The sequence below is a fragment of the Lissotriton vulgaris genome, chromosome 11, assembly GCF_964263255.1.
Source record: "Lissotriton vulgaris chromosome 11, aLisVul1.2, whole genome shotgun sequence".
NCBI lineage: Eukaryota > Metazoa > Chordata > Amphibia > Caudata > Salamandridae > Lissotriton > Lissotriton vulgaris.
This window is the reverse complement of record NC_141699.1, coordinates 1104533780-1104559650: the sequence shown is the minus strand read 5'-3', so window position 1 is coordinate 1104559650 and position 25871 is coordinate 1104533780. Positions and strand designations below refer to the sequence as shown.

The following is a 25871-nucleotide window of genomic DNA, read 5'->3' as shown; positions in this document are numbered from 1 at the left end:
CAGGTCCTGGTCAGCATATTTCTTATTTTTTTCTCCTTCTTTCCTCAGCTGCTGCTGAATGGGGTCATCTTTGCCAGGATGTCTCCAGGACAGAAATCAATCTTGGTTGAAGAGCTGCAGAAATTAGAGTATGTACTTTCTTAAAACTGCATAATGGTTGTGGCTAGGCATAACATGTCTACTAATGTGTATATGCTTGTACTGGCGGGCACAAACTGACTGGCACTGCACATGATTACTGTGACTTGCACAGAGTAAAGGATTGCTTGGAAGCGCCCAGGTAAGTGCCATAGTCACACGTGTCCTCAAGTGCTTGAGGCACCATTGAGAGCAGGGAGAGGTGCAGCAGGCACAGGGTGACACCCAGACACTGTAAGAAGAACCTAAACCGCGGCCATCTTCTTGCTAACTCCCTGCGCCCCACGGAGCATGGCTGATATGACCATGTTTACAATTCTTTTTGGCACTTCAACTATTCTTATCCTTAGAATGAACTCATTCAGCATGTGCAATTGCCCCACTTCATGCAGAAATATGTGTGAAAGGTACGACAATTACACAGCAGCGTTAAACCACGCAAAGTGGCTTAACGCCGCTTTGTAAATGTGGAGCAGGGCATTGCGCCACAGGAGTGTCCTAAAAAGTGATGTTGCGGTGATGAAATGTACTTTTAAATATGCCCCAAAAATGTGCACCGATGTGAGAGGGAAACTGGTGGCTTGTTGTTCACAATCGTAAAAATCATGGTGACTCAGTTGAGTTTTGTCGATTGGGGGTGGCACCTGTTGGGTGTCTTTAGAAAGCCCTCACCCACCAACCTAGTTGGTGGCATGCTTCATCATCGGGCCCACCCAGTGACACCTAGCGTGTCCCGGGTGTGCTACGACGCCTGATTACAGCGGAGCAGGTATGTCACTGTGTGTGCGGTGAAAGGTGGTGAGATAGTGAGTTTAAAACGGCTTGGCGGGGGTCCCAGTCCTTGAAAACTTTATTAGTTGGGCCTCCGTCAGCGGTTAAAAATAAGGCTGTTGGACGTTGGGGGCGGGTTACGACCTCCCACGTCCTTTAAAGTGTCAACATGTTTCAGCCAGTGCCTTATCAATATGCTGGCTTTCTTCAGGACTAAAATGTGGGTGTGGATTAAAAAATATATAAACTAGTGGGTGTGTAGTGTGGACTATGTGTCTACACGCCCTAAAGTGTATCTAACTGTGAGATGGGGGGATTCCCTTCTCAAGATCACCTGTACAAATAACATAAAGGACAAGGACAAAACATACAGGGAAAGAAAGAGTCACAAAACGATATAGGTCATATATATCATGGCAGCCGGCTTAATAGCGATGAGGTGCAGGCTATCAGCGGCTCAAGTGTAATGGTATTGGTGGTACCATTATGGTGGAAGATCGCACTAGAACTTCGAGGTGAAGTGGTTTAAAAATACGGAGTATTGCAACAGTGGTGAAAGAAGTGAGAAGAATGAGGCGTAAGGCTTATGGCTTACGCTAGTTTTAAGAAGTGTCCTCTTCAAGGTTTGTAGAGGTGGCAAGGGGTTGACCCTAGGGGGGAGAATAAAGGGTGGACCACTGGAGTTAGGAACCTGAAGGGAGAAAAGAGCGGTAGCGCTTACCCATGGTCGAGGTGGTAGTTACTGCATACTCACAGGATTTCTGGTCAGCGCCGGCTTTGGACCTGTTGTGCCTCCTTCGAGAAACCGGTAGAGTGTGGCCTGTGTCGCCAGTTTAAATACTGAGGCTAATTGGTAAATCGAGCGCACCTGGAGATTGGAAAAAATGGTGAAAAGACTTGTGTTTGCCGAGTCATTATTGTGCCCAGGTGAGTGAACGCAGAAGAGAGCCAGGAACCAAAACCGAGAGGCACTGCTTGAGGACATCGCCAAAGAAGATGAGGAACAACCAACTACATGTGTCACTACTTACAACACTGCCTCCAATGAGGTTACGAAAATAATCAAGAAACACTGGAAGATTATCAATTCAGGAGACAGGAATTGGGAACTTCCTAGGTTTGCATATAAGAGGTGCCATAACCTGCAAGACCAACTAGTCAGCACCCGACCTAAACCACCACCACAACCACCAGAGAACACAATACTTAATGCATGGGGCCTGCCAAGGGTCACAGGACACTACCCCTGCAATGACTGCAGTGTGTGCCACCTTACATCGCACACTAAAACCCTAAACCTCGAACCTAACAAAACCTGGTCCCAAAGGAACCACACCAACTGTAACTCCCGGAATGTGATTTACCTACTCACATGCACGTGTGGCCTCAGATACGTGGGGATGACCACACGTAAGGTCAGAACCAGGATTACTGAGCATCGTAGTACTATGCGATGTAAGAAAAACATCAGTAAACTGACTAACCACTTCATCACCCACTGTCACACACCCAATGACTTTACCTGGACAGTCATTGAACAAATCCCTGAAAGTCCCACCAACAATGACAAGAAACTTCTCAGCAAAGAACAAAGATGGATATACCGCCTGTCTACCGCAACACAGGGTCTGAACGATGCGATCCCCTGGAACTCCTTGACCAATCTGTAGTCCAGGGCCCATCTTCCTGCCCACCGTTAACTGTACCATCCCCTGAGCGCTTCTTGCCTTAGAGGCAATCCCTTGACCTCCCTGTGACTCCAGGGCTCATCTATCTGTCCCCTATTAATTTAAATTTAATTTGTATTAATTCAATTTATTTTTCTAAATTAAATTTAACAACTCCCTGAGCCTATGGTCCTAGATGCTGGGTCGCCCTGCCCTCATGATTAGCCTGGATAGTACATGGCTTGTTGCCTCGCCCATGACATTTGCCTGGATAGTGCATACCAATGACACCAGCACCAGGGGCGCCTTTAACCTCAGGAGCACCTTCACCATATAGATATGCATACCCTTTACACACTTATAATTTAAGCGGATGCCCCCAGCGCACACCGATAGTATTCCGCTAGATAGAGCCCAGGGTACACGCATGCGCGGTGGCTCAACTCCTCCACGCATGGGCTGGATGTTAGAGCCGCCGCGCATGCGCAGACTTCGCACGCTACACCGCGTCACTACGCGGAAGAACCGGCACTCACCTGGGCACAATAATGACTCGGCAAACACGAGTCTTTTCACCATTTTTTCCAATCTCCAGGTGCGCTCGATTTACCAATTAGCCTCAGTATTTAAACCGGCGACACAGGCCACACTCTACCGGTTTCTCGAAGGAGGCACAACAGGTCCAAAGCCAGCGCTGACCAGAAATCCTGTGAGTATGCAGTAACTACCACCTCGACCATGGGTAAGCGCTACCGCTCTTTTCTCCCTACAGGTTCCTAACTCCAGTGGTCCACCCTTTATTCTCCCCCCTAGGGTCAACCCCTTGCCACCTCTACAAACCTTGAAGAGGACACTTCTTAAAACTAGCGTAAGCCATAAGCCTTACGCCTCATTCTTCTCACTTCTTTCACCACTGTTGCAATACTCCGTTTTTTTAAACCACTTCACCTCGAAGTTCTAGTGCGATCTTCCACCATAATGGTACCACCAATACCATTACACTTGAGCCGCTGATAGCCTGCACCTCATCGCTATTAAGCCGGCTGCCATGATATATATGACCTATATCGTTTTGTGACTCTTTCTTTCCCTGTATGTTTTGTCCTTGTCCTTTATGTTATTTGTACAGGTGATCTTGAGAAGGGAATCCCCCCATCTCACAGTTAGATACACTTTAGGGCGTGTAGACACATAGTCCACACTACACACCCACTAGTTTATATATTTTTTAATCCACACCCACATTTTAGTCCTGAAGAAAGCCAGCATATTGATAAGGCACTGGCTGAAACATGTTGACACTTTAAAGGACGTGGGAGGTCGTAACCCGCCCCCAACGTCCAACAGCCTTATTTTTAACCGCTGACGGAGGCCCAACTAATAAAGTTTTCAAGGACTGGGACCCCCGCCAAGCCGTTTTAAACTCACTATCTCACCACCTTTCACCGCACACACAGTGACATACCTGCTCCGCTGTAATCAGGCGTCGTAGCACACCCGGGACACGCTAGGTGTCACTGGGTGGGCCCGATGATGAAGCATGCCACCAACTAGGTTGGTGGGTGAGGGCTTTCTAAAGACACCCAACAGGTGCCACCCCCAATCGACAAAACTCAACTGAGTCACCATGATTTTTATAATATAAACATCATACCAACCCCATCCATAGCTAGTCTCTTTTTGATAACTTGACATATAAACTGGGGATCTGGACTAGCTTTCTGGTCCTCTCTCTCCCTCTTGATACACGCACTTGTTGTTCACAATGACAGTTTTTAAGACAATTCCCAGAATGTGTCCTTAACAGTCTTTTCTTGTTGTTTTCCAGTTACTGTGTAGGGATGTGTGGAGACGGTGCTAACGACTGTGGGGTGAGTATGAACGCTGCAGTGCACATTCATGTGTGCAGGGTGTTTCCAAGTGTCAGTGCAGTGCATCGTGGGAGGTGTCTGTCTTGGGTGCATCACAGAGAGAAACCTCTCTAATAAGACATTGCATTATGTTGTTACTGGGAATTTGTAGATCACTCATACACCAGACATGTTTCTTGGTGCTGAGGTCAAAATTAGGGGAATTCATTCAGTCAGTGGGTTTAGCCATATGCTTTTTTAAATAGCTAGGTTTTTAGGAGTTGCCTGGACCTCGCATAGTTGGGTGCGGATCTGATTTCAGGGCGAATAGAGTTTCATGTGCGGGGCAATCACCGAAGATCTAGCACCGCCTGACTTCTCCTTTTAAATGTCGGTATAGTCAGGAGGTTCAGGTAGGCCGATCTTAGGATACGATTGGGGCTGTAGCTCTCCGCTGGCCTACTGGTAGCAAATGTAGCTTTTCATCAATGGCTTGATATGGCAGTGTCTGGTTTGTCGAAAGACCAGCCTAGCTGCCTGGTTTGTGCTATTTGTAACCTGCGGTTGAGGTCTATTGGGAGTCCCAAACAGAGGGCATTTCCGTAATCTATCCGGGAGATAACTAGCTTCAAAGGTAAAGTATTTCCTGATTCTCCGAAGTTGGAGAAAGCATGAGGAAATCACTGCTTCTATCTGTGGTTTCATGGAAGATCCTCGTCGATGAAGACTCTGAGGCTTTTTACTGCTTTCTTGGGCATGGGGGGGGGGGGGGGGGGGGGAGATCCCATCTCAGGGGGACAAAAGGAGGGATTCCATTGGTGGAGTTTGTTTTTTGAGATAACGATTTCTGTTTTATCAGAATTTATTCTTAGCCGGTGGCTATTCATCCAGTCGCAAATGTATAACATTGTGTTTTGGAATAAGTCCATAAACCTGAGGTGTTATAAATGGAAAAAAGCAGCTGCATAGCATCAGAGTAATAATAGATATTCACCCTCCACATTTGTAGGGAATGTACCAGGGGTCGGATGTAAAGATTAAAGAGATGGGGGGGATAGGGAGGATCCCTGTGGTGCTCCACAGTTTAATTGGACCTTAGATGAACTGAAGGGGGAGAGGCGGACCAATTGGGAGAGGTCTTTGAAGAAGGATTTCGTCCAGGGCAGTGTAGAGCAGGCCCGCGGCCTCAACGCAGTTGATCAGAATAGCATGGTGAAGCGTGTCGAAGGCCGCTGATAGATTTAGGAGGACCAGTGCCTGAGTGATGCCTCTATCTACTTCTTCCCTCACGTCATCTACTAAAGAGAGGATGACTGTTTCTATTGAGTGGGCAGGTCGAACTCCTGCCTGTCGAGGGTCAAATAAATCAGAGAGGAAGGAGCAGAGATGCTGAGTGACATGCGCCTCTAGTAGCTTTGCAGCTTTGCTAGATAAGGGAGTGAAGCGATGGGTCCCTAATTTTTGTCAAAATCGGGGGTCCCCTACGTTTTTTTAGGGGTGGGATTACCATAGTCTCCTTGAAGGTGAATGGGACACTACACTGATGTAGGGATAGGTTAAGGAGGGAGATTGTTGGGTCATGGAAGAGAGGAAATATGGGTTTTAGTATCCGAGGGGGGTAAGTGTCTTTCAAGAATCCTGATTCAACTTTGGCAACAGATCCATGAGGTGATCTTTACTCATGGTGGAAAAGCCGAGAACTTGGTAGAATTTCTGTCTTCAGATGGGTGCGTATAGGTTAGTGAGCTGGGGTATCAAATCTTTTATCACCTTGATTTAGTCAATGTAAAATAAGTTCAGAGCATCACATAAGTTTTGGAGGGGTGATAGGTGGGGTTATTCTATCTGGATTAGATGGTCCTGTGAAAATTCCAAAAATGTCCTTTGTTTTATTTATAGAATTCAGAATTCTGTTTGAAAAAAAGGTAAATTTAACTTGCATGATTGATTTTTTTTAGCGTTTAGGTTTTGGACGAAGATCTCTATCTTTTTAGGCAAGTAGGTGTCCCGCCGTTTCCTTTTTGTCCAGTGGAGTTCCAGTTTGGCTGTCTTTAGCTCCTCTGAATACCATTTGGATGCTTCATGGTGTCGGGTTTGTTTAGTTTTACAAAGAGAGGCATGAGTGTTGCTGGCCGCAGTTAACCAGTTGGATATTGCCTCCTCAAATGCACTCAGGTTCTCAGTAAGGGTGGGGAAGGAGAGGGCCAGTGAGTCACACAAGGTGTTAAGAATGATATGATTCCAATTCCTGGATAGAATTCCGGGCATGTGGCGGGTTTCAGAGGGGTCAGGTCATTGTGTGGTCAATGGCTAATGAGGAGTTGGAGTCAGCCAAAAGTTAGGACAATTGTTGCATGTGGCCCTGGGCTCTGTACATGAGGGATCATATCAAGGGGGAGGTTGGTGGATCTAATTTTATCAAACTTTTGTCAACCATTGGGATCAATAAGGAGGCAAGTTATGTGAAAATAAGAAGTTTTTTGACAGCTGCAGCAACCCCTCCTTCTTTTTTACCTATCAGTCTGTTAGTGTTGAGTAAATAATAGTTTTCTGGGAGAGCTGGTAGGATATCTGACACAGATTCGTCCATTAACCAAGTTTCAGTCATGAGTAATATACCTGCTAATTCTGAATTGAGTAGATGAAATATCTTGAATTGGTGCTTGACCAGTAAACAAGAGTTAAGGTAAGTGATTGTGAGGTTATTAGTATTTCTTTTAATGGGTGTGGAACTAGAATTACTGTCTGAGGCGGTATTGGTTACCGAAGTCCATTTTGGTAGTGCAGTGACGGATGAGTTCTGATGTAGAATGCCTAATGTACTAACTTTGGCAACAGAGATGGGTCTAGTTACCTTCACTTTTATCCCAGAAGATGTGCAGACAGTTTTTTGTGTGTTGTTTGAATGCGATGAAGTAGTTGCTTCATAGTGTAGTTCTATTTCCCAGGCTTTGAGTGGTGGGAGGCCTTGGTGTCGAATGGAGCTTCTGGGTAGACAAATATGGTGTAGAACCTTCCCTGTGGCTCACGATGGACAGGTGGGCCACCTGTCAATCACAGCCAGTGACATTACATGAACTAGTGGAGAGGTCCAGGTAGTACCGGTCTCTGCAAACCCACTGGTTCTCAGCCAGTCAGGGCCAGGGCCTTCCTTGTAACTTCCCACGTGCTCTTTACAGGTCTAAGTGGGAAACACATCACACTAGGGCTTTGGCTCCTTGGGTATTTCTTTTAGTTTCTTCCCAAGGCTCCCACGTCCATGTCCACGCCCACCAGGCCATGACACCCTTCCTGGAAAATAATAGGACTTAAGTTTTCCACAAGTTGGATGTTTCTTCCCAGCCCATGGAGACCTTTCTGAGCTCCTTCTGTCGTGGAAGACCATGTGGCGGACATGGACACATTTCAGGATGGCGGGATGGCCTTACGCGGGGCAGCCCTTCTCATGGCCCTCCCACCTGAGTCAGGTCTGCCACTGTGGGGATCCTGCTGGCAGGCTGCCCCACAACTGTTTGGAACACTGCGTCCCTCCCCATTCTAATGAGGTGTGGGACGGATGGGACATGTGCTGGTAATCCCCTGCTCCGAATGATGCCTACAGGATATTCACAACCTCCCTTCAGGACTGGTAACCTATACATGTGTGTGTTTTGCAGGCACTGAAAATGGCTCACGCTGGGATCTCTTTATCAGAGCAGGAAGCGTCGGTGGCTTCTGCCTTCACGTCGCGAACCCCGAACATCGAATGTGTGACGCAACTCATCAAGTAAGCCAAACACTGCACATTGTCAGCATGAAGTGAAAAGAGATTCATACACACAGAACTGTCGAAGGCAACATTTCCTGGCTATTTTGTGTTTCCTTTATATTGGAGATATCTTGCTCCATGACTTCTCGATGAACATGGGAAGCAGGCACAGCCCAGGCTGTGATCTCTGTATATCTGCTTCCACTTGTGGTGATTGTCAGGTGTATGGGTTTTATTAGCACGTTTGGTGATTGCTGGGTGATGAACGTTTCCCTATTCCTTACAATGTGTGATTATCATAGGGTGGGAGAGCTCCATGCCTGCAGAATGGGGAGCTAGAGTTAGAGAGCGTATCACTAACACAGAGTCAGTTGTGAGTGACATCTATCACATCCCCTCATGTCATGGACTGAGGTCACATACGTTTACTCCACCAAGAGCTACCAAATTGCATCTAGGAGGAGATTTACGACTCAGCGCAGATATCAATCCATGAACGCAAAGGTCTTGTGAATTGGGCCAAGTGTCCCCAAGGTTTGATAATATTTAGAAAACAGAGATAGTGAAATGTAATTTTTGTCTTTAAAATAGACCTTTGCATGCTAAGACTTTTACCTACAGGAAAGAAAAACACTAACAAATTTTGCAAGGACATTTTTTCACTAAAAGGTGATTTGCAGATGTACCCATTTTGTGGATTTTTCCCGCCAAATTTTATATATAAAGGCTTTGCAACATCTGAGGAATTGACAATGCTAGCCACGTTTTGAAGAAACCTGTGCCACCTCACACAGAGTGAGATAGAAGTGTGTTTGTCTGACAAGACAATGCTCTAAAGTGTAGCAATGGATTGACAAGTCTGGGAACAGATCTACAGCTAGTAAAGAACACATTTGAAGTCTTTAACAGTGATGAAGCAGGGTGGCGAGCTGCACCCCTGGGCTCCCTCTTCGAGTTACTTGTAACTCTGATGGCCCAGTTACTTCTGTTACGTGTAATCAGGTAACAACACAGGCCTCTCTGGTTTAACTCAAGCACTCCAACTGCCCAACGCAGCAGAAACCTCAGGTTGAAAATAAGCCCGTGAATGGGGAATGACCATGGAATCTGATGTGGTAAATCTGATTTATCAAGTAATTCCCCATTTCTTTGTGGGCCCTCAGGGTCCAACTTGCAATGCTGAGGGCATTTATGAGGCCCCACTGGCACTTTTGCACCACCAGAACATCACTTTTTTGACGTTCCGGTGGCGCAATGTGCTACAGCAGATTTATAATGCCACTGAAAGCCACTTTACGTGGCTTTTCATGGGCTTATAAATATGTGCTCCGTTCACGCCGAAAACAGCGTGAAAGGGGCGTTCCATGGGTGTTGCTGTGGGTGTTCCCATGCAACACCCAGGGAACCAGACACATTTCAGGATTTACGAGAAATCATAAACCTGGGAATGCATCAGAACCTAATGCTAAGGGGTGGCGTTAGGGAGGCGCAACGAGGAGAAATGTTTTTATTGATCTTCCTGCTATGCTTTTTCTATGTGTGCTGCAGAAGAACAAGGATTGTGATTGGTTTTGAGCAGGAACATCTCCCTTCCTGCACAAAATCAATCCGCCCGCAACCCAGGCACCCTGGCACCATGGTGCAAGGGTGTCTGCGCTGGCGCATGGCAGCCCACTGTGCACCGGCACAGGGGAAACGAACAGGAATATGCTGTATCACGTAGATACCGCGCATTCCTGCTCTTTTGTTTTGACGTGGGGCAGTGCAGCCAGAGTTCTTGCGGCGCGACCCCGCGTCCAACCCTCTGAGGCCCTGAGTCTTTTCCTGACGTTGTGACACCAGCTGGTAAGAGTAAATGGTCGGAAGGGTTCTGTGCCCACAATACATCATGCCTTTTCACACCTTAAACCTGGGGATGGGGAAAGAAGGTCTACAAAGCTTTACTACTGGATGATGAACATTTAATATTTGTATTTTTCCTCCAGGGATGGCCGCTGCGCGCTTGTGACCTCATTTGCTGTGTTCAAGTACATGTGTATGTACTCTACTATAGAGCTGGTCTGCCTCGTTCTCCTCTATTGGGTAAGTTTCAATCAAACTAGCCAATCAGTGATGTGGGGGCGGCATCACCACAGTAATTTGCAATGAAAAGCTCAAGTGCCCATTGGCTTAGAGCCTAAAGTTTATTTTAGACAAGAGAAGAAAGCCGGTTATTATTCGGTTTGTAAACAGAACTAGCGACATATTGTGTCTCCTCAGACAGTCTTAGGAGAGGATATGACGCCCGCCAGAGCTCACTATTGGGTCAGCCCAGTTCAAGCATCTCTGGTACAGAGATACATTGCAAAGAAGGGTCATGCATTCCCTCCTCTTAAAAAGTGGTACAGTGCCTCGAGAAGGTACATTTGGGTGGTTGGGGTGATAAAGGGGGAAATGAATTGATGGTTTACAATTGCTGAATAGTGAGACACTCATGCACAGAGTTCTTTACACACATTTGTCAATACTTGCAGTCATTTATATGTCCACATAGCACTGCCCGGTGGCTGAGGCTGAGCGTCTGGCGTCTGGTGGTGGTGGGGGGGGGGGGGGGGGGGGGGGGGCTGGAGAAGTAAAGTAATGGGAAACCTGAGTTTGAAGTGGGTAAATTGGGTACTGAAATGGCTGTGGGGTGGAGGGTGCCTGATGGTTTGGGGCGTGCCATGTAACCAGTCGCGAGATCTAGACAGTAGTGGTCCAGTCAGAATACCAGATGGGTATCATGGACTGTGCCTTGTGATGGGCAGATGGCTCTCTTGCCTGGTGCTGTTGAAATGAGGCTTGGCATGTCTTGATCAGGTTTTATAGGGTTTGCTGTCAAAGTAAATGATGTCTAAGTGAAAGAACTCTTGTGTAGTGGTTTTTGCACACATGAGATCACAACATAGAGATCAGGTATTTGTATGATCCAATGAGAACCTAAGAAATGAAGCGCGTGGTGAGGTAGCTATTGGAGACCAAGACAGAGGAAGATGTCTTCTGGTTACCATTGTGGAATGCAAGACGCGTATGATCGTTAGAAACAAGTGAAGGTCTGGATCATGACCACGCAGGAGAATTGTCTTATAGTTGAAAGAATCCAGAGGGAGATTTACAGGGTGAGGACAATATGTCTGTGCAGGTCAAGAGCTGCAAAAAGGACCAGTGAAGACTGATTTACACTCAAACAAAATAGGGATCGAGAGCGTTGACCAATCAGCATCTCCAGTAGCTTTCGTCAACATGGATCCGAGGATCGGGGCGCTGGATTGCCTCCTTGCTGCCGGTGGCACACGCTGTTACTTGTGGTGAACAGGATTCTGGTGCTGACAGAAAGAGTGGGAGCCGCGAGGTATCATTGTTACGTTATTCTAGAGGCACACGTGAAGCTTCTCAACCAACGTAGACTTGTCCAAGGGAGACCAACGCTATCTTTGGGCTGGATCTCGAGGTCCCTTGCTGAGGGGTGGTGGGTACAATGGATCCTTTGGGCACAGGACCCTCAGCACATGTGCCCTGACCACTGGGACCCCGCTGAGCTGACCGTATGACCAGGAAGCAGAGGCGCAAGTTGTATATTCCTTACTTTAGAATTTCCGCAGAAGAAGATGATACTTTTTAAGTGCTTTGTTGAAAATAAACTTTCCAAGTATGAAAAATTACAATATACTATTCTGAACACACAGTAGTGCTTAAAGGCTGCTTGAGCAGCACATCTGGGAGTGCCCCATTGTGATGCTCTGTTCTCAGCTGCCTCCATTGCCTTGTCCTGCTTTGCATTGTACAACCCATCCCATTTGTGGACACATGACCTACAGGCCTGTGGAATATAACCTGTGGAATAAATTAGCTGCTTATTTGGTTTTCTATTTTTTCACAGCTCAGATGTACACCTTTTTTGTGAGTTTAAGTCAAATCAGGATAAAACGCTAAGTTCTGAATTGGTAATCTGAGTTTTGAATGTACTCTCTCATGTCACCGAGTGCTCTATATGTAGCTTTACATTCACAACACAACCAAAGGCTACTAATTGTTTGTTTTCTGCTCTCTCTCTTTCAGCACCTGGGAATCCTTGGAAAGCGTCAGTACCTCATCCTGGATGTGGCAATCTCAACCGTGGTCTGCTTAACAAGTACGAGTCTTCACTGTGCTTACGTGAATTCAAATGTACTCCTGTGATGTGTGTCCAAAATAACACTTTGTGGCATCACTACTACACTTAGGCCCTGATTCACATAGGTACACTTACTCTTTTGTGAAAGTTTACAATTGTATTGCTATTCACAAACTCCGAGTAAATAGTAAGTTTTCTACTGCGGAGAGTGCGCAGTCGGGGCGGAGAACTCTGCAAATAAATAGACAGGGCAGGTTCATCTTTTTATACGCAGAGTTCTCCGCCCCTTTGGAGGGTGCAAGGCATTTATGGGTTTTCTATGGGCTCACGGTGCCCACATGCAAATATGGTCCCTTGCTGGGGCACTGATGTGTTACTCTGTGACCCTGAGATGTGCCCGTCTGTCTCCCAGAAAGGAGCTAGACACTTCGCCTAAGAAAAAATCCAAACAAAGTCTATTCCTTGCTTGCGCACACCTTGAAGGGAAACCTTCCTGACAAAAACAACCACAAGAAGCTTTTTCCTCTTTCTATGTGTGCTCAAAAAATTAAATTTTTTTATAGAACTTGTAGGGATTGAAGAGGATGATTTATAGAGCTATCTTGACAGTTGTAAAGCTTCGGGGCATATAATCAAGAGAATTATCGCCGCTTTAGCAGCCGTTTTCGTCCGAAAAGCGTCGATAATTCTATCACAAAATCAACGAGGACACGCTAACAGGATTCAGCGCGTGTTCCCTTGTTGTAGCACCCGTTTCACCAACGGCTTGCATCTCATCGCTAATGAGATGCAAGGTAGGTGTGTCTCACATTCACAGCATGAGAAAACATCGATAACGCAGCTTCGCACTATTTCAAACGATGCCCCATAGTTGCCTAGCAAAAATAGAATTCGTGCTAAATCCCCATTTATGCAGGAATCTAACATCAGAAAATATCTGCCTTAGCAGCATTACCCTATGGGAGGTGGATTGTCCGGCTAAATCCACCCTGGCTTATCACCAAGCTATTTCCTATCGCAGAAATATTATCGCTGGATTACCAGAGATAATCCAGCATTTCGCCACTTTCGCTGGAATTTTTATCACATTGGAGATACCCGTCGATAATAACGCGATGTCTCAGCGATCAATTCCAGCGATAGCTATATTCGCAATAAGCGCGCTTAGCGATATTTATCGCTCCCAGTTGATAATATGCCCCTACATTTTTTATTTGTCCATAACTTTAGCACTGTCAAGCTATCTCTATAAATTAACCTCTTCAATTCCTACAAGTGCTCTATAAAAATGCGAGTTTGCATCAAATTTAGCAGATGCTTAGCATGTTTAGGTTACTCTTTTTATTTTTAAATTCGGATAGATTTGTCAAGAGAGGCACTTTTAAAAGCGGGCGTTAAAGTGTGTTTATTTGCTAATTCATGCGCACTCATCTATGGCGTCATATGATGAGTCTGCATGAAATTTGGCATGTTTAATCTTCTGTGGGTATGGCACATTTCTTCTCGATCCTAGTTGAAAGGGAGTCAAAACCACTTTCATATGGTAATAAACTTGAGGGCAGATATACAAGAAACGGACGCATTTGTATAGATGCATCAGTTTCCCTGCGTCTGCGTGAAAAACCCTTGTGCCACCATATATGCACTGTATTTACAATACGGCGCACTATGGCGCAAGGATTGACTGATGTGTCAGAAATTCTGACTCATCTGTTGGCGGAAAAGTCACGCATTGCTGGAGTCGTGTTGCAAGCACAACGCAACTCCAGCAATTCGTGTTGAGGCCTATTCCCAATACACTGTGTCACACTTCATACCTGCTTCAAGCAGGCGTAAGGTTTTGACGCAATAGCGTCCTAAAAGTCACGCAGTAAAATCTTGTACATTTTGCTGCGTCACTTTTACGAGGATTTCCTGTGTGGGAACACCTACCCTGCATACATTATACCTGACACAGGTATAATATGACACAGGGCTTTACAACATAAGGCCTCTCCCTAGATGCGTCACATTGTATATTTGCCGCATTTCTTACGCCACAGTTGCATCACAAAAGTGACAAAAGTGTCCCAAGGGGCTTGTAAATCTGCCCCTTGGTGTTTTGTTAGGAATCTGCATGGACTTTGGGAGGCACTGTAGTCATTGTGCATTCATCTCTGGTGTGTGCAGATCCAAGAAGGTAATGCAGATTTAAAAGGCAACTCAAGAAATCATTGATTTGCACAACACTTTGCAGGTACAACAATTTTGAGTTTTGTGCAAATTCATCAAGAGGGATACACTTAACGGGGTGGTCTTAGCTGAGGAAACTCGCATGAAATTAACACATAAGGAAGGCGGCCTGCGGGCAGACCTTACGTAATGGAGAGAGCTGTGTAGTACGTAGTTCTCAGCCGAAGAGGGAGGGAGTAGTGCATATGAGAGCATCAAGAGGGACATGGGCGGAGAGGAAAGCCGGGGTGGGGGTGTGGGGGAGAATAGATGATATGAGTGCTGGCCCTCCATGGCAAACTGTTCTAAATTTGCTGTGCTGAAAATTATTGAAATATATGCCAGTAATTCTATGGAATCTGAAAAGATGTAAAATGTTATGAGTCAAATCAAATTGATGTTATGGAAAATATGAAAAAACGTAAAAAACTAAAGAAAAATGGATGGTCAAAAAGCAGCAGTTCCAATGTTCTCTTCGATAGGAACCTTTTGTTTCCTCAAGAGAAAGATACCCTGAGGTAAATGTCCACAATCTTGGAATTAAACTAAACATGTACTCTGGCAAGGGCTGTTGCTCGGTTTGGAGTAAATTGTGCAGTAGTTTTCACGAAATTAGCATTACAATATTGTGTCGGTGGCTTGACAAGGTTTAAAGATAGAGGTAATTGGACCGTTAGTATGTGGACAGTCCTCAAACTTCAGTTTCCTATTTTCTCTGGATCTATTTTTAAAAATCAAAAGCCCCATTGGACCAAAAGACTTTAGCTCCTGCTGTCCATTTCAACTTTTAGCACCAAAAATATAGTCTACAGCCCACTAAATCAGAGCAGGATCTATGAATAACATATCCTACCAGACAATAGGCCAGGCCCTCCGGCCAAACCAAGCTACACATGTTTGAAGGCCACACTCATTGGGGTTGCAGTCAGCAGCGTATTATGCAGATTCTTTAATCAGCGCTAAAATTATTTGCCAATTAACATATTTCGTCCTTAATATATTATTCTTCCCCATCTTGATGGGTTCACATGAAACTCAATATATCAAAAGAAAAGCCTACTGATTTCATGCAGATCTGGAATAAGGCACCAAAGTTATTACCATCTGAGGGATTTGGTAATCCCTACTTAGATTTCCCCCCCTTTACTGACCTGCATATAATTTGGCATATCAAGAGAACACAGTGATGATTCATGAAGGCCAAAGGTCAAGGTTAGTGGGGGGGTTGACAAACTGCAGCAGGTTGTGTGCAGAAACCTCTTGAATGTGGTATATGATTTAAAAAAAAGAATTTACTGACAACAACAAAGGTTAAAGTGGTGTTGGGGCTGTTTTTTATGTTTGAAAACAAAACTGGAAAGCTAAGCGACATATCTATATATCTATTTATTTATATAGGTATATATATATATATATATATATATATATATATATATATATATATATATATATATATATATATATATATATATATATACATATATATATATACATATATATATATATATATATATATTTTTTTTTTTTTATTCTCAAACAATCGCCAAAGCTTCTCAAGATGCACTCGACATTGCGCCTGCCATTCGGCATCACGGTTCAGCTCTCCCTAGCCATCCAAGTTCATTGTGCTGCCTGACGCGTTTCTGTGGCCAACGTACCACTTCATCAGAGGAATTTCTCCTGTACATACACATTGGAGTGCTCTTTGTACTGCATGCTGATTGGTTGAAAAACCCCATTGGATTCAACTACGTATTCAATTTCGTCATACAGCATGCTGGGATGTCTAGTCATATCGATCTTTTCTTAAACGCCTATAGTAGGTTCCAATGCGAACAGATTTAAGAGAGTCAGTTACAATCCTTAGTAGGATCTGGATGTGATGGGAGCAGGCACTTTTCATCAAGACGCACTGTGCACAACGAACTTGGATGGCTGGGGCAGGCTGAACCGTGATGCCGAATGGCAGACGCACTGTCGAGTGCATCTTGAGAAGCTTCAGCGATTGTTTGAGAAAATTATGACAGGGGTGCCGTCCCATGCAAGATGCACCATCTCGAAGGAATGAGAGGCCGAGGGAGAGGAACATTCCGGCTCCGGCGTCCAGCACAGTGCGTCTTGATGAAAAGTGCCTGCTCCCATCACATCCAGATCCTATTAGGATTCTAACTGACTCTCTTAAATCTGTTCGCATTGGATTCTACTATAGGCGTTTAATAAAAGCTTGATGTGACTACACATCCCAGCATGCTGTATGAAGAAATCGAATACGCGGTTGAACCCAAAGGGGTTTTTCAACCAATCAGCATGCAGTACAAAGAGCGCTCCAATGCGTACATGAGAAATGCCTCTGATGAAGTGGTACATTGGGCACAGAAACGCGTCAGGCAGCACAACGAACTTGGATGGCTGGGGCGGGCTGAACGGTGATGCCGAATGGCAGACGCACTGTCGGGTGCATCTTGAGAAGCTTTGGCGATTGTTTGAGAAAAAAATAAATAAATATATATATACATATATTTATATATATATATATATATATATATATATATATGAATACCAAACATCCTGAGATGTCCCTAGTGTTCGGCGGTGATCAATGTGCATCCATAGCGCACTCAGGTGAGGAAATCCCATTCCGACCTCCGTCCTATCCCTTAGTCAGGCAGCAACTTGCCGCCTCCTCTCTCCCCATTGCAAAAGATTACCGCTCAGTGGCAATTACTTCAGCTTGGGGGGGCGCCGCATATAGCACTTTCTGTACTCACTCCAAAGTTTGTTTGCTGATGTATGCGGTGCTCCTGAACGAGAGGGCGTGTCCCAGCCGGTCTCAGCAATCCGGACATAGATACAACTCCAATGCTCACCTTCACAGTAAAAAGTAAGCGGGACACATGCTCCGGGATAGGGAGAGGGTTTATTGGAACAAAACAGAGCCCAGTCTTTTGCAGTCCATGAAACGCTGTAGTGATGGGCAGACGCGTTTCTGGCCGGTTTGGCCGTCTTCAGTGCCAGTCTCACAGGCTGCTGGAAATCTCCCGGATGAAGCGGAGGCCACTCCCTTTGAAGTCGTCACTCTGCTCCTCCTCTCAACTGCAGGTGTGCGCTAACTGTTTCCAACTCTGAGTGAACTGCATGATGGTCAGCATAGTTCATCGAGGTATCCCATTAAGTAATGTGAATACCAAACATCCTGAGATGTCCCTAGTGTTCGGCGGTGATCAATGTGCATCCATAGCGCACTCAGGTGAGGAAATCCCGTTCCGACCTCCGTCCTATCCCTTAGTCAGGCAGCAACTTGCCGCCTCCTCTCTCCCCATTGCAAAAGATTACCGCTCAGTGGCAATTACTTCAGCTTGGGGGGGGCGCCGCATATAGCACTTTCTGTACTCACTCAAAAGTTTGTTTGCTGATGTATGCAGTTAGCGCACACCTGCAGTTGAGAGGAGGAGCAGAGTGACGACTTCAAAGGGAGTGGCCTCCGCTTCATCCGGGAGATTTCCAGCAGCCTGTGAGACTGGCACTGAAGACGGCCAAACCGGCCAGAAACGCGTCTGCCCATCACTACAGCGTTTCATGGACTGCAAAAGACTGGGCTCTGTTTTGTTCCAATAAACCCTCTGCCTATCCCGGAGCATGTGTCCCGCTTACTTTTTACTGTGAAGGTGAGCATTGGAGTTATATATATATATATATATACACATATATATATATATATATATATATATATATATATATATATATATATATATATATATATATATATATATATATATATATATATATATATATATATATATATATATATATATATATATATATATATATATCCCCTTAAAAAAGGTTAAAGTAATGTTATAGGTAGGAGAATATGTCAGTGTCAAGATCAACGTGTTTAACTAAACAAAAACAGAAATTCACCAGTTAGAGTTAGAAGATCTAACCAGACATGCACGGCTTCTGACCTTACATATTGCATCATTAGTTACATGTTTTATGACATCATTTATTACATACCTAATACTATCTTTAAAGAATCCAAGCTTCTTTTGTACACACTACTCTATAAACGAGCATGGCATTAGAGGCCTTAAAGTACATACAAAATGTCTCGGAATAATATAAAGCATCTTTAATGCCACCACAGACACAACTCCTTTAGATGTAGCAACCATGTACTATGTGACACATTGACCCGATACCATACACTTCACAGGTAGGCCAGTTCATATTAAAAACCAACCACATATATCTGGGAAACCCCCATTGCACACAATGTTCAATATGTATACAAATGGCCAGAGAAAACCAAGCTCCTCTAGACACTCAACATATGTTCCTAAATCTATGTCCTACTACTGAAAACCTTTAACTGTATCAAGCACTTCCCAGTCGCAGAACCTACAATGAAAAATGAAGTTGATATGAGCAGAAAACTGGGTACTGTAAACAGTGTTTACAAAGTGGAGAGAGTTTACACTGTACCACAAGGTTTGCAGAAGGTGAAACTCTCATGAGAAATACACCAAAGAGTATTAAAAACCTACTAAGAACAGTGTACACTCTATGCAACACTTGTCAAAAAATAAACTATTCACATAAAATAACCAAGGTCTGAAGTTGCTAAAGATTATGCTACCTGCAGCTTTCATGCGGTGGTGAAAGCTTTACAGGTAGTCCATCTTCTGAAGCAAAAGAAGCACATGTACATAGGTTAGTACCTGATGTCGCAGTCTTCCATGTTCAGTAGAAATTGTCATGTTGAGACGATTCTGTTGATTCTGCCAAAGGCTTTGCGCAGCGTGGGGTTGGCCGCATGCGGGCTGCCAGGGTGTGCGCAGCGTAGGGTCGGCCGCATGCGGGCTGCCAGGCTGTGCGCAGCGTGGGGTTGGCCGCATGCGGGCTGCCAGGCTGTGCGCAGCGTGGGGTTGGCCGCATGCGGGCTGCCAGGCTGTGCGCAGCGTGGGGTCGGCCGCATGCGGGCTGCCAGGCTGTGCGCAGCGTGGGGTTAGCCGCATGCGGGCCGCCAGGCTGTGCGCAGTGGGGGGGGGGGGGGGTCGGGTGGTTGGATTTAAGAATGGTAATTAAATATTACTGTATGTTAAAAAACAACTCTAGAAATTCACTTAAAAAACAAAGGTTAAAGTAATGTTATAGTTAGGTGAAATTGCTCCCTCGCCATGCACTGCTAATTACCCCACACATTCCTACACTCATGACATCATCTAAAACATCATTGATAATATCACTGTAGCATGTGTTGTGAAAGTATTCATGAGAAACAACTGCATAGCAGGGGTGCAGGTTACAGTTACTTTAGGGCATGAGTTGTAGTTACTTGAGATAACTTGAACTGGTGAATTATCTATCTAGCTGTCTATCTCTATCTATCTATCTATCTATCTATCTATCTATCTATCTATCTATCTATCTATCTATCTATCTATCTATCTATCTATCTATCTATCTATCTATCTATCTATCTATCTATCTATCTATCTATCTATCTATCTATCTATCTATCTATCTATCTATCTATCTACCCACCAATCCATCCATCCACCCATCCATCCACCCACCCAGTCATCTATCTATCTATCTATCTATCTATCTATCTATCTATCTATCTATCTATCTATCTATCTATCTATCTATCTATCTATCTATCTATCTATCTATCTATCTATCTATCTATCTATCTATCTATCTATCTATCTGTCTATCTGTCTATCTGTCTATCTGTCTATCTGTCTATCTGTCTATCTGTCTATCTGTCTGTCTATCTATCTATCTATCTATCTATCTATCTACCTATCTACCTATCTACCCACCCATCCATCCATCCATCCTTCTGTTATAGGGCATCTAGAGACACCCTTTCATGATGTATATTAATCGAGCAGCCAAAGGGTTAATGAGGATAATCATTCTGAAATTGGTAAGCATGAGGTAATTATTTAAAACTGGTGGAAGGCAAAGAAACAGTCAGAGCCTGATGAGGGATAGGGGGCTGGGTTCTGAGAGAGGCAGTGGGCTGTTACTGTATTGCAACACTGGGGGGCATATTTACAACAGAATGGAGAAGCATGGCGTTACGCAAACATTTCTAACGTCACACTTTTCCATTCAGAAAAAGAAGGGCTGCACCATATTTACAAGAATGTGGTGCAGCCCTGCGCTTCCCCTAGAGCTGGCGCTGAGTTCAGCTGCCTAGCACCAATGACGGCACCCTTGAGCCTGTGTTGAGGGGAGGATTGTTTATAGGCAGGAAGGCCCCACTTCCTGTACATAAACACTCTTTAAATGCCGTTTTGTAACTTCTTTGTCTGCTGCTTAATGCAGCTCACATAGAAGTTGCAAAACAGCATTTTTTTTTAAATTATTGTTTATGTGCCGGTAGGGGGACCTCCCTGCACACACACAATCCAAGGCCTTTTGTTGTTTCTATATGTTCTGCACAAGGCAACACACATGGGAAGTGCAAAAATGAGGAGAAATAAAGCATTTCTCCTCATTTTGCTTGTTTAACCCCTTCCCTGCTGCCGTCGGCCGTTGTGAGCACTACCTCGCTGGTGCTGCGAACTTCCAACGGCCGATGCGGCCCCACCCACTCGTTCAAACCACCGCACTGCCCTGAAATACCGGCCTTGGCTAATGGGTTAAGACCAAGTTTTCCCTGGTCTTAATTTTGGCGCTGCCTCCTATTTACGCCTCCCTTGTAAATAAGAGGCAGCGTCAGAATCAATGGGTGTTGTGGTGGAACGCCCACCGTAAGACCCATTGCCCGCCCCTTTCATGCTAAATACAGCGGGAAAGGGTGCCTTATTTACAAGGCGGCGTGAAGCCATGTTAAGTGGCTTCACGCTGCCTTGTAAATAAGTCGAGGCCATGATCGCGATCACAACGTCACTGAAAGTGGCATTGTGGCTTGTAAATATGCCCCATGGTGTCGTGAGGACATGGAGTAATCTCATAACCCTCTTCATGGCAGTGGCTCTAGCGCCCAATTGTAAAGTTGTCTATAATGTTGTGTGCTGACAGAGACACCCTGATGTCTGCCATCGTTAACACCGCCTGTGAAACACTGGCGGCAATGCCATCCTCTCGGCAGCAGGACCAAACCAGCTGACAGATTTACCACTCACTGGGGCAGTTTTTTTGGGGAAGTGGAAAAGTACAGACATACCTTAGGCCACAGTACTCAGAAGTATACTGGTCCCAGATATGGGTTGCACTGGAATATTTTGACATGGGTGTACTACAGCGCTCTTCAAAAACATTTTTTTTTTTAAAGCAAAACAAATTACATATTCTCAGTCGCTTTTTCAAAATCCAGAGTGAGGCTCTCAATTTTTTTGAGAAAAAAAAGAATCATTTTTGGATCAGACCATGGCTGAATCAACAATATTTTGAACACTAAGGGGCATATTAGCAACAAATAGCGATAATTAGCGCTAAATGTGCTTAGCAAATTTTTTTCTATCGCCGGATATTATCGCAGAGATAACGTGCTATTAGCAACGTGTATCTCCAGAGCGATAAAATATCCGGCGATAGTGGCTCAATGCGTGAATATCGCTGGAAATCCAGCGATATTCAGGCATCATCACTAATGTGGACTTAACCTGAATATCCACCTCCCATTGAATATACAGGTTAAGAAGTGCTCTGAGCAGGCATTAGGTTTTGGCGATAATCGCACTTAGCGCAAGTTTTTTTATCGCTTCCCCTGCCTTGCTAATAGGCGATAGCTGTGTTAGCAACTGCTTTCAGTCACTAACAGGTTGGGTACGCCCACTTTGCATGTCATTAGCAATAAATATCGCTGACATGCAAAGTGGGCCCCAAACCGGTCGCTATCGCATACAAGCTGTCGCTAACTGTTGTTAGCGACACCTTGCTAATAGGGCAATAAAAATATCCCCGCTTTAGCGGAAAAAAGTCCAGCTAAAGCAGCTATATCGCCCTTGCTAATATGCCCCTAAGGAACTGATTTGTACAGTAGGACTTTGGACAGGGTTAAGATGCAACAACCGAGAAATTGCAGTTCTTTGTGCTGATGATTCCAGGAGTTCATTCATGTTTTTTCTTGTAGTAAGCCTGAATGGGGCGAACCCAAAGTTGGCTCCCTACAGACCACCGAACCAACTGATGTCGCCCCCCTTGGTCCTGTCGATGTGCTTCAACGTGCTGTTTACCTTCATCGTGCAGATCGTTGGCTTTGTGGCCGTCCAGGAGCAGTCATGGTATGATAAAGTCGATATCAACAGGTAATCTCCCCCTGCAGCATTTTTTGTGTTGTACAAGACATGCATTGGGTTGTTTTTTCTTTTTTAATGCTTAATGCAGCAGTCTGGCTCTTCGCAGCCTGGAAATGACAGATCATAACCGAAGGGGTGAAAATCAGTCTAAAAAGTTGGAATGAGGTTCTCGGTGTCCTCAAGGATTCCAGTTCTTCCGTCTCATTGGTCTCTAGGTCCTATAAAGAGGATATTACATCGTGCCCTTCCGGTAGTGTGCTGCAGCCGCTAAGTACAAACGTCCAGAATACAATGTTGAGAATCTTGAGGTCAATCACTTCGAGTGATCCATAAACACCTTTGTGGAAAGTCCATTCCTTGCAGATGGACCACCGTACCTGCTCTAGCAGATGACCCTAGCTCTCTCTTCTTCTGCAAGAAGCAATGCAATGTGATCACTACAGAGCTGGGGAAGCATGTTTGTGTGCACGCGCCAATGCAACAACATACAAATCTCCTACTGTTATCCAACTTGTTGACAAACACTCAAATTTCCTGGGATATCCTGACATGCAGATCTAAACAAATTCCCTTAACTGTGAGTTACAGCATATTTTTTACTAGCCACAAAACGTTTATTGAAATACGCATTATTTTATGAAGGAGACTTTCATACCTGAGAGTGTTGAACTCATGTGTGAGGGTAATAATCACAAAGTTTTATTATAAAGACATTATTTTAGCCCTAGGGATGCAGTGAACTCACAGGTGAAGCTTGCATGAGGCAGACCCAAGGTTCTGTTGAAAGGACCGAGTCACCCTAAACCACCAATCAGGACCCTGACCTCCAGCTTTGAGCCTTTCCTTGATGCTATTTTCATTGTCCGCTCCTTTCTTTAGATGTCTTTTGTGGTCTGAATTGTTGTAATATCTCAAGTCCAAGTTCCTCAATAACACTCTGAGTAGTTTTACTAGCTTTTGTATGTTGCATGTGCAAGGTTTACTTGATCGAATTTGCTGATTTTTCCCCTTTCGGGGTGCCCGCTTCTCTTGTACGTAGGTGAAGGATCTAATGTTATTATTCTTTTTCCATGATAGTGCTTGTCCAACAGGAAGCCAGCCTCTGAATGCAACACTGTCTCAGAGCTTTGAAAGCACCACCTTATTTCCACTGTGTGAGGGGAATCAAATTATTGCAGCGTTCGTTTTCGCGAAAGGGCGGCCCTTCAGACGGCCTCTGTATACAAATTGTAAGTACACGTGCTAAGTGCTGTATGAGAACTATTGATGTGCTCTTACTGTGAGAGGCCCCAGAGGTATAACAGAGGTTAAAGTCAGATATGACCTTACTCTCCAAAGTGGTAGCTTGGTCGAGCAGTAAGGCAGTACCAGAGGACAGTGTAAAGCATTTGTTGTACACACTCAGTCAGCAAAGGATTTCACACACTCAAGGACTGAACTCCAGGCCAATTGTTTTTATATCAAAAGATATAGTTGTTTTATTTTTAGAACCAACAGGCATAAAAATATACTTTTCTCGAGAGGAGTACTCTCATGTAATTACTTTTCAAAGAGGCAATAAACTTTATGAACACAGTAGATACAAGGGTTGCAGTGGGCAACACAGTTCTAAACAAGCTATAGCATTGAATGCAATGGGTTTTCATCATATAAGTACAGTTGATTACTTTGTAGATTATTTTGATAGTTCCAGGACTAGATCCTAGATTCAGTCCTGGGGTCTAAGCTGAAATCAATTTAGTAAAACCAATTTAGTTACTGTAGTGAATTTTCAGGAATATAAAGCTGTTTTAAAAGTTCACACTTAGAAACTTTTCAAAGGAAATCTGGCAATGTTATCCAATGGGAGAAAATTCAGGTTGCAGGTAAAGTAGGATCTCGTTACTTTTGTAATCCAGTACTGGTCTCCTAGGGCCAGCACTGGGGTCTCAACTTAAAACAGGTAAGTAATTGCGTTTCAATATTTCGTATGATTTTTAAAGAATATTTCAAGTTTTCAAAAGTAGACAGAAGAAATTTCATAGAAAAGCAGACAATGGATTCCTATGGAGAAAATACAGGTTACCAGTATACCCAGTAAAGATTACTTTAGTGATTCAGTACTGGGCTACAAGGTACAGTACTGGCTCCTCCCCTGATCACAGGTGAGTACTTCGAAGTTCGGAATTCGGGTGATTTTCTATGAATATTTTTAGTTTCAAAAACTTCACACTTGGAAGATTTTTCGAGTCAAACCAGTCAATGTTATCCAATGGCAGGTAAGTGAGTTACCGGTTTCCAGGTGAGTACTAGGCTGGTGAAGTTAGTGTTCTGGGCATAGACTCAGGGGTCCCCCAGGGTCGGGTAAGTACAGTTGGTTCACCCCCAGCGGCACAGGGGCGGCCGTGTGCAGAGGTAGTTACACCCAATGTTATCCAATGAGGAAAAGGGGGCCTCCAGTTGGTGGCTGCTGGCTAGCAGGCCACGCGGCTGTGGGAGCTGAGCTCCTGGTCACTTTCTCAGGGCAAAGGGGGAAGTGGGATAGGGCAAAGGTGGCACAGCCAGCGGCACTCGTGCGGCTGGGTGCAGGGTGCTTTTGAGCCGTCGGGCGCTCAATGTTATCCAATGAGAAAGGTCAAAAGGGAACAAAGGCTGCAGGCTCGGGACGGAGACTCTCCAGGGGTGACCAGCACTTCGGGAAGTAAGTTGGGATCTTGGAGTACAGGTAGGTACCCCAAATAGAGGCACAGGGAGCTGCACGGTGCAGGGTGCAGGGGTGTCTTTGGGTGTCGGCAAAGCTTACCCTAGGCTGTTTGCGGTTGGGGTGGCCCCTGGTTCTGAGTCTGCAGGCGTTGTCTGGTTCGTCAAGGAGGGTCACTGGACTTAGGGTCCCAATCACCGGGGGGATGTCCTCGTGGTAGGTCCTTGTGGTCCTGGTTCGTTTGGGCCCGGCCCGGGCTCGGCGGGTGCAGAGTGGGCTGGTTCGGAGCTTCCTGGCTGGCACAAGGGGGGTTGTTGCAGCAGAGCCTCTGCTGATGGGGGACCCAATCTTTAGGAGGGTCAAGGCAGGCAGGTCCTTTGCGTGTCCCAAGGTTGCTCTCCGCAGGAGTCGCC

The 25871-nt window shown here is 45.0% G+C and overlaps 1 protein-coding gene across 1 annotated transcript in view; it reads left to right on the top strand.

The window, feature by feature from the left end:
- Window positions 1–25871, top strand: part of LOC147684242 (putative cation-transporting ATPase 13A4) — a 249194-nt gene that overhangs the window by 208214 nt on the left and 15109 nt on the right. Inside the window, exons 21-27 of the mRNA XM_086944644.1 lie at window positions 49–128; window positions 4405–4447; window positions 8083–8192; window positions 10160–10256; window positions 12252–12324; window positions 22613–22787; window positions 23856–24007. Of these exons, the coding sequence (XP_086800770.1) occupies window positions 49–128; window positions 4405–4447; window positions 8083–8192; window positions 10160–10256; window positions 12252–12324; window positions 22613–22787; window positions 23856–24007 (730 nt within the window). The remainder of the gene's footprint in view (window positions 1–48; window positions 129–4404; window positions 4448–8082; window positions 8193–10159; window positions 10257–12251; window positions 12325–22612; window positions 22788–23855; window positions 24008–25871) is intronic.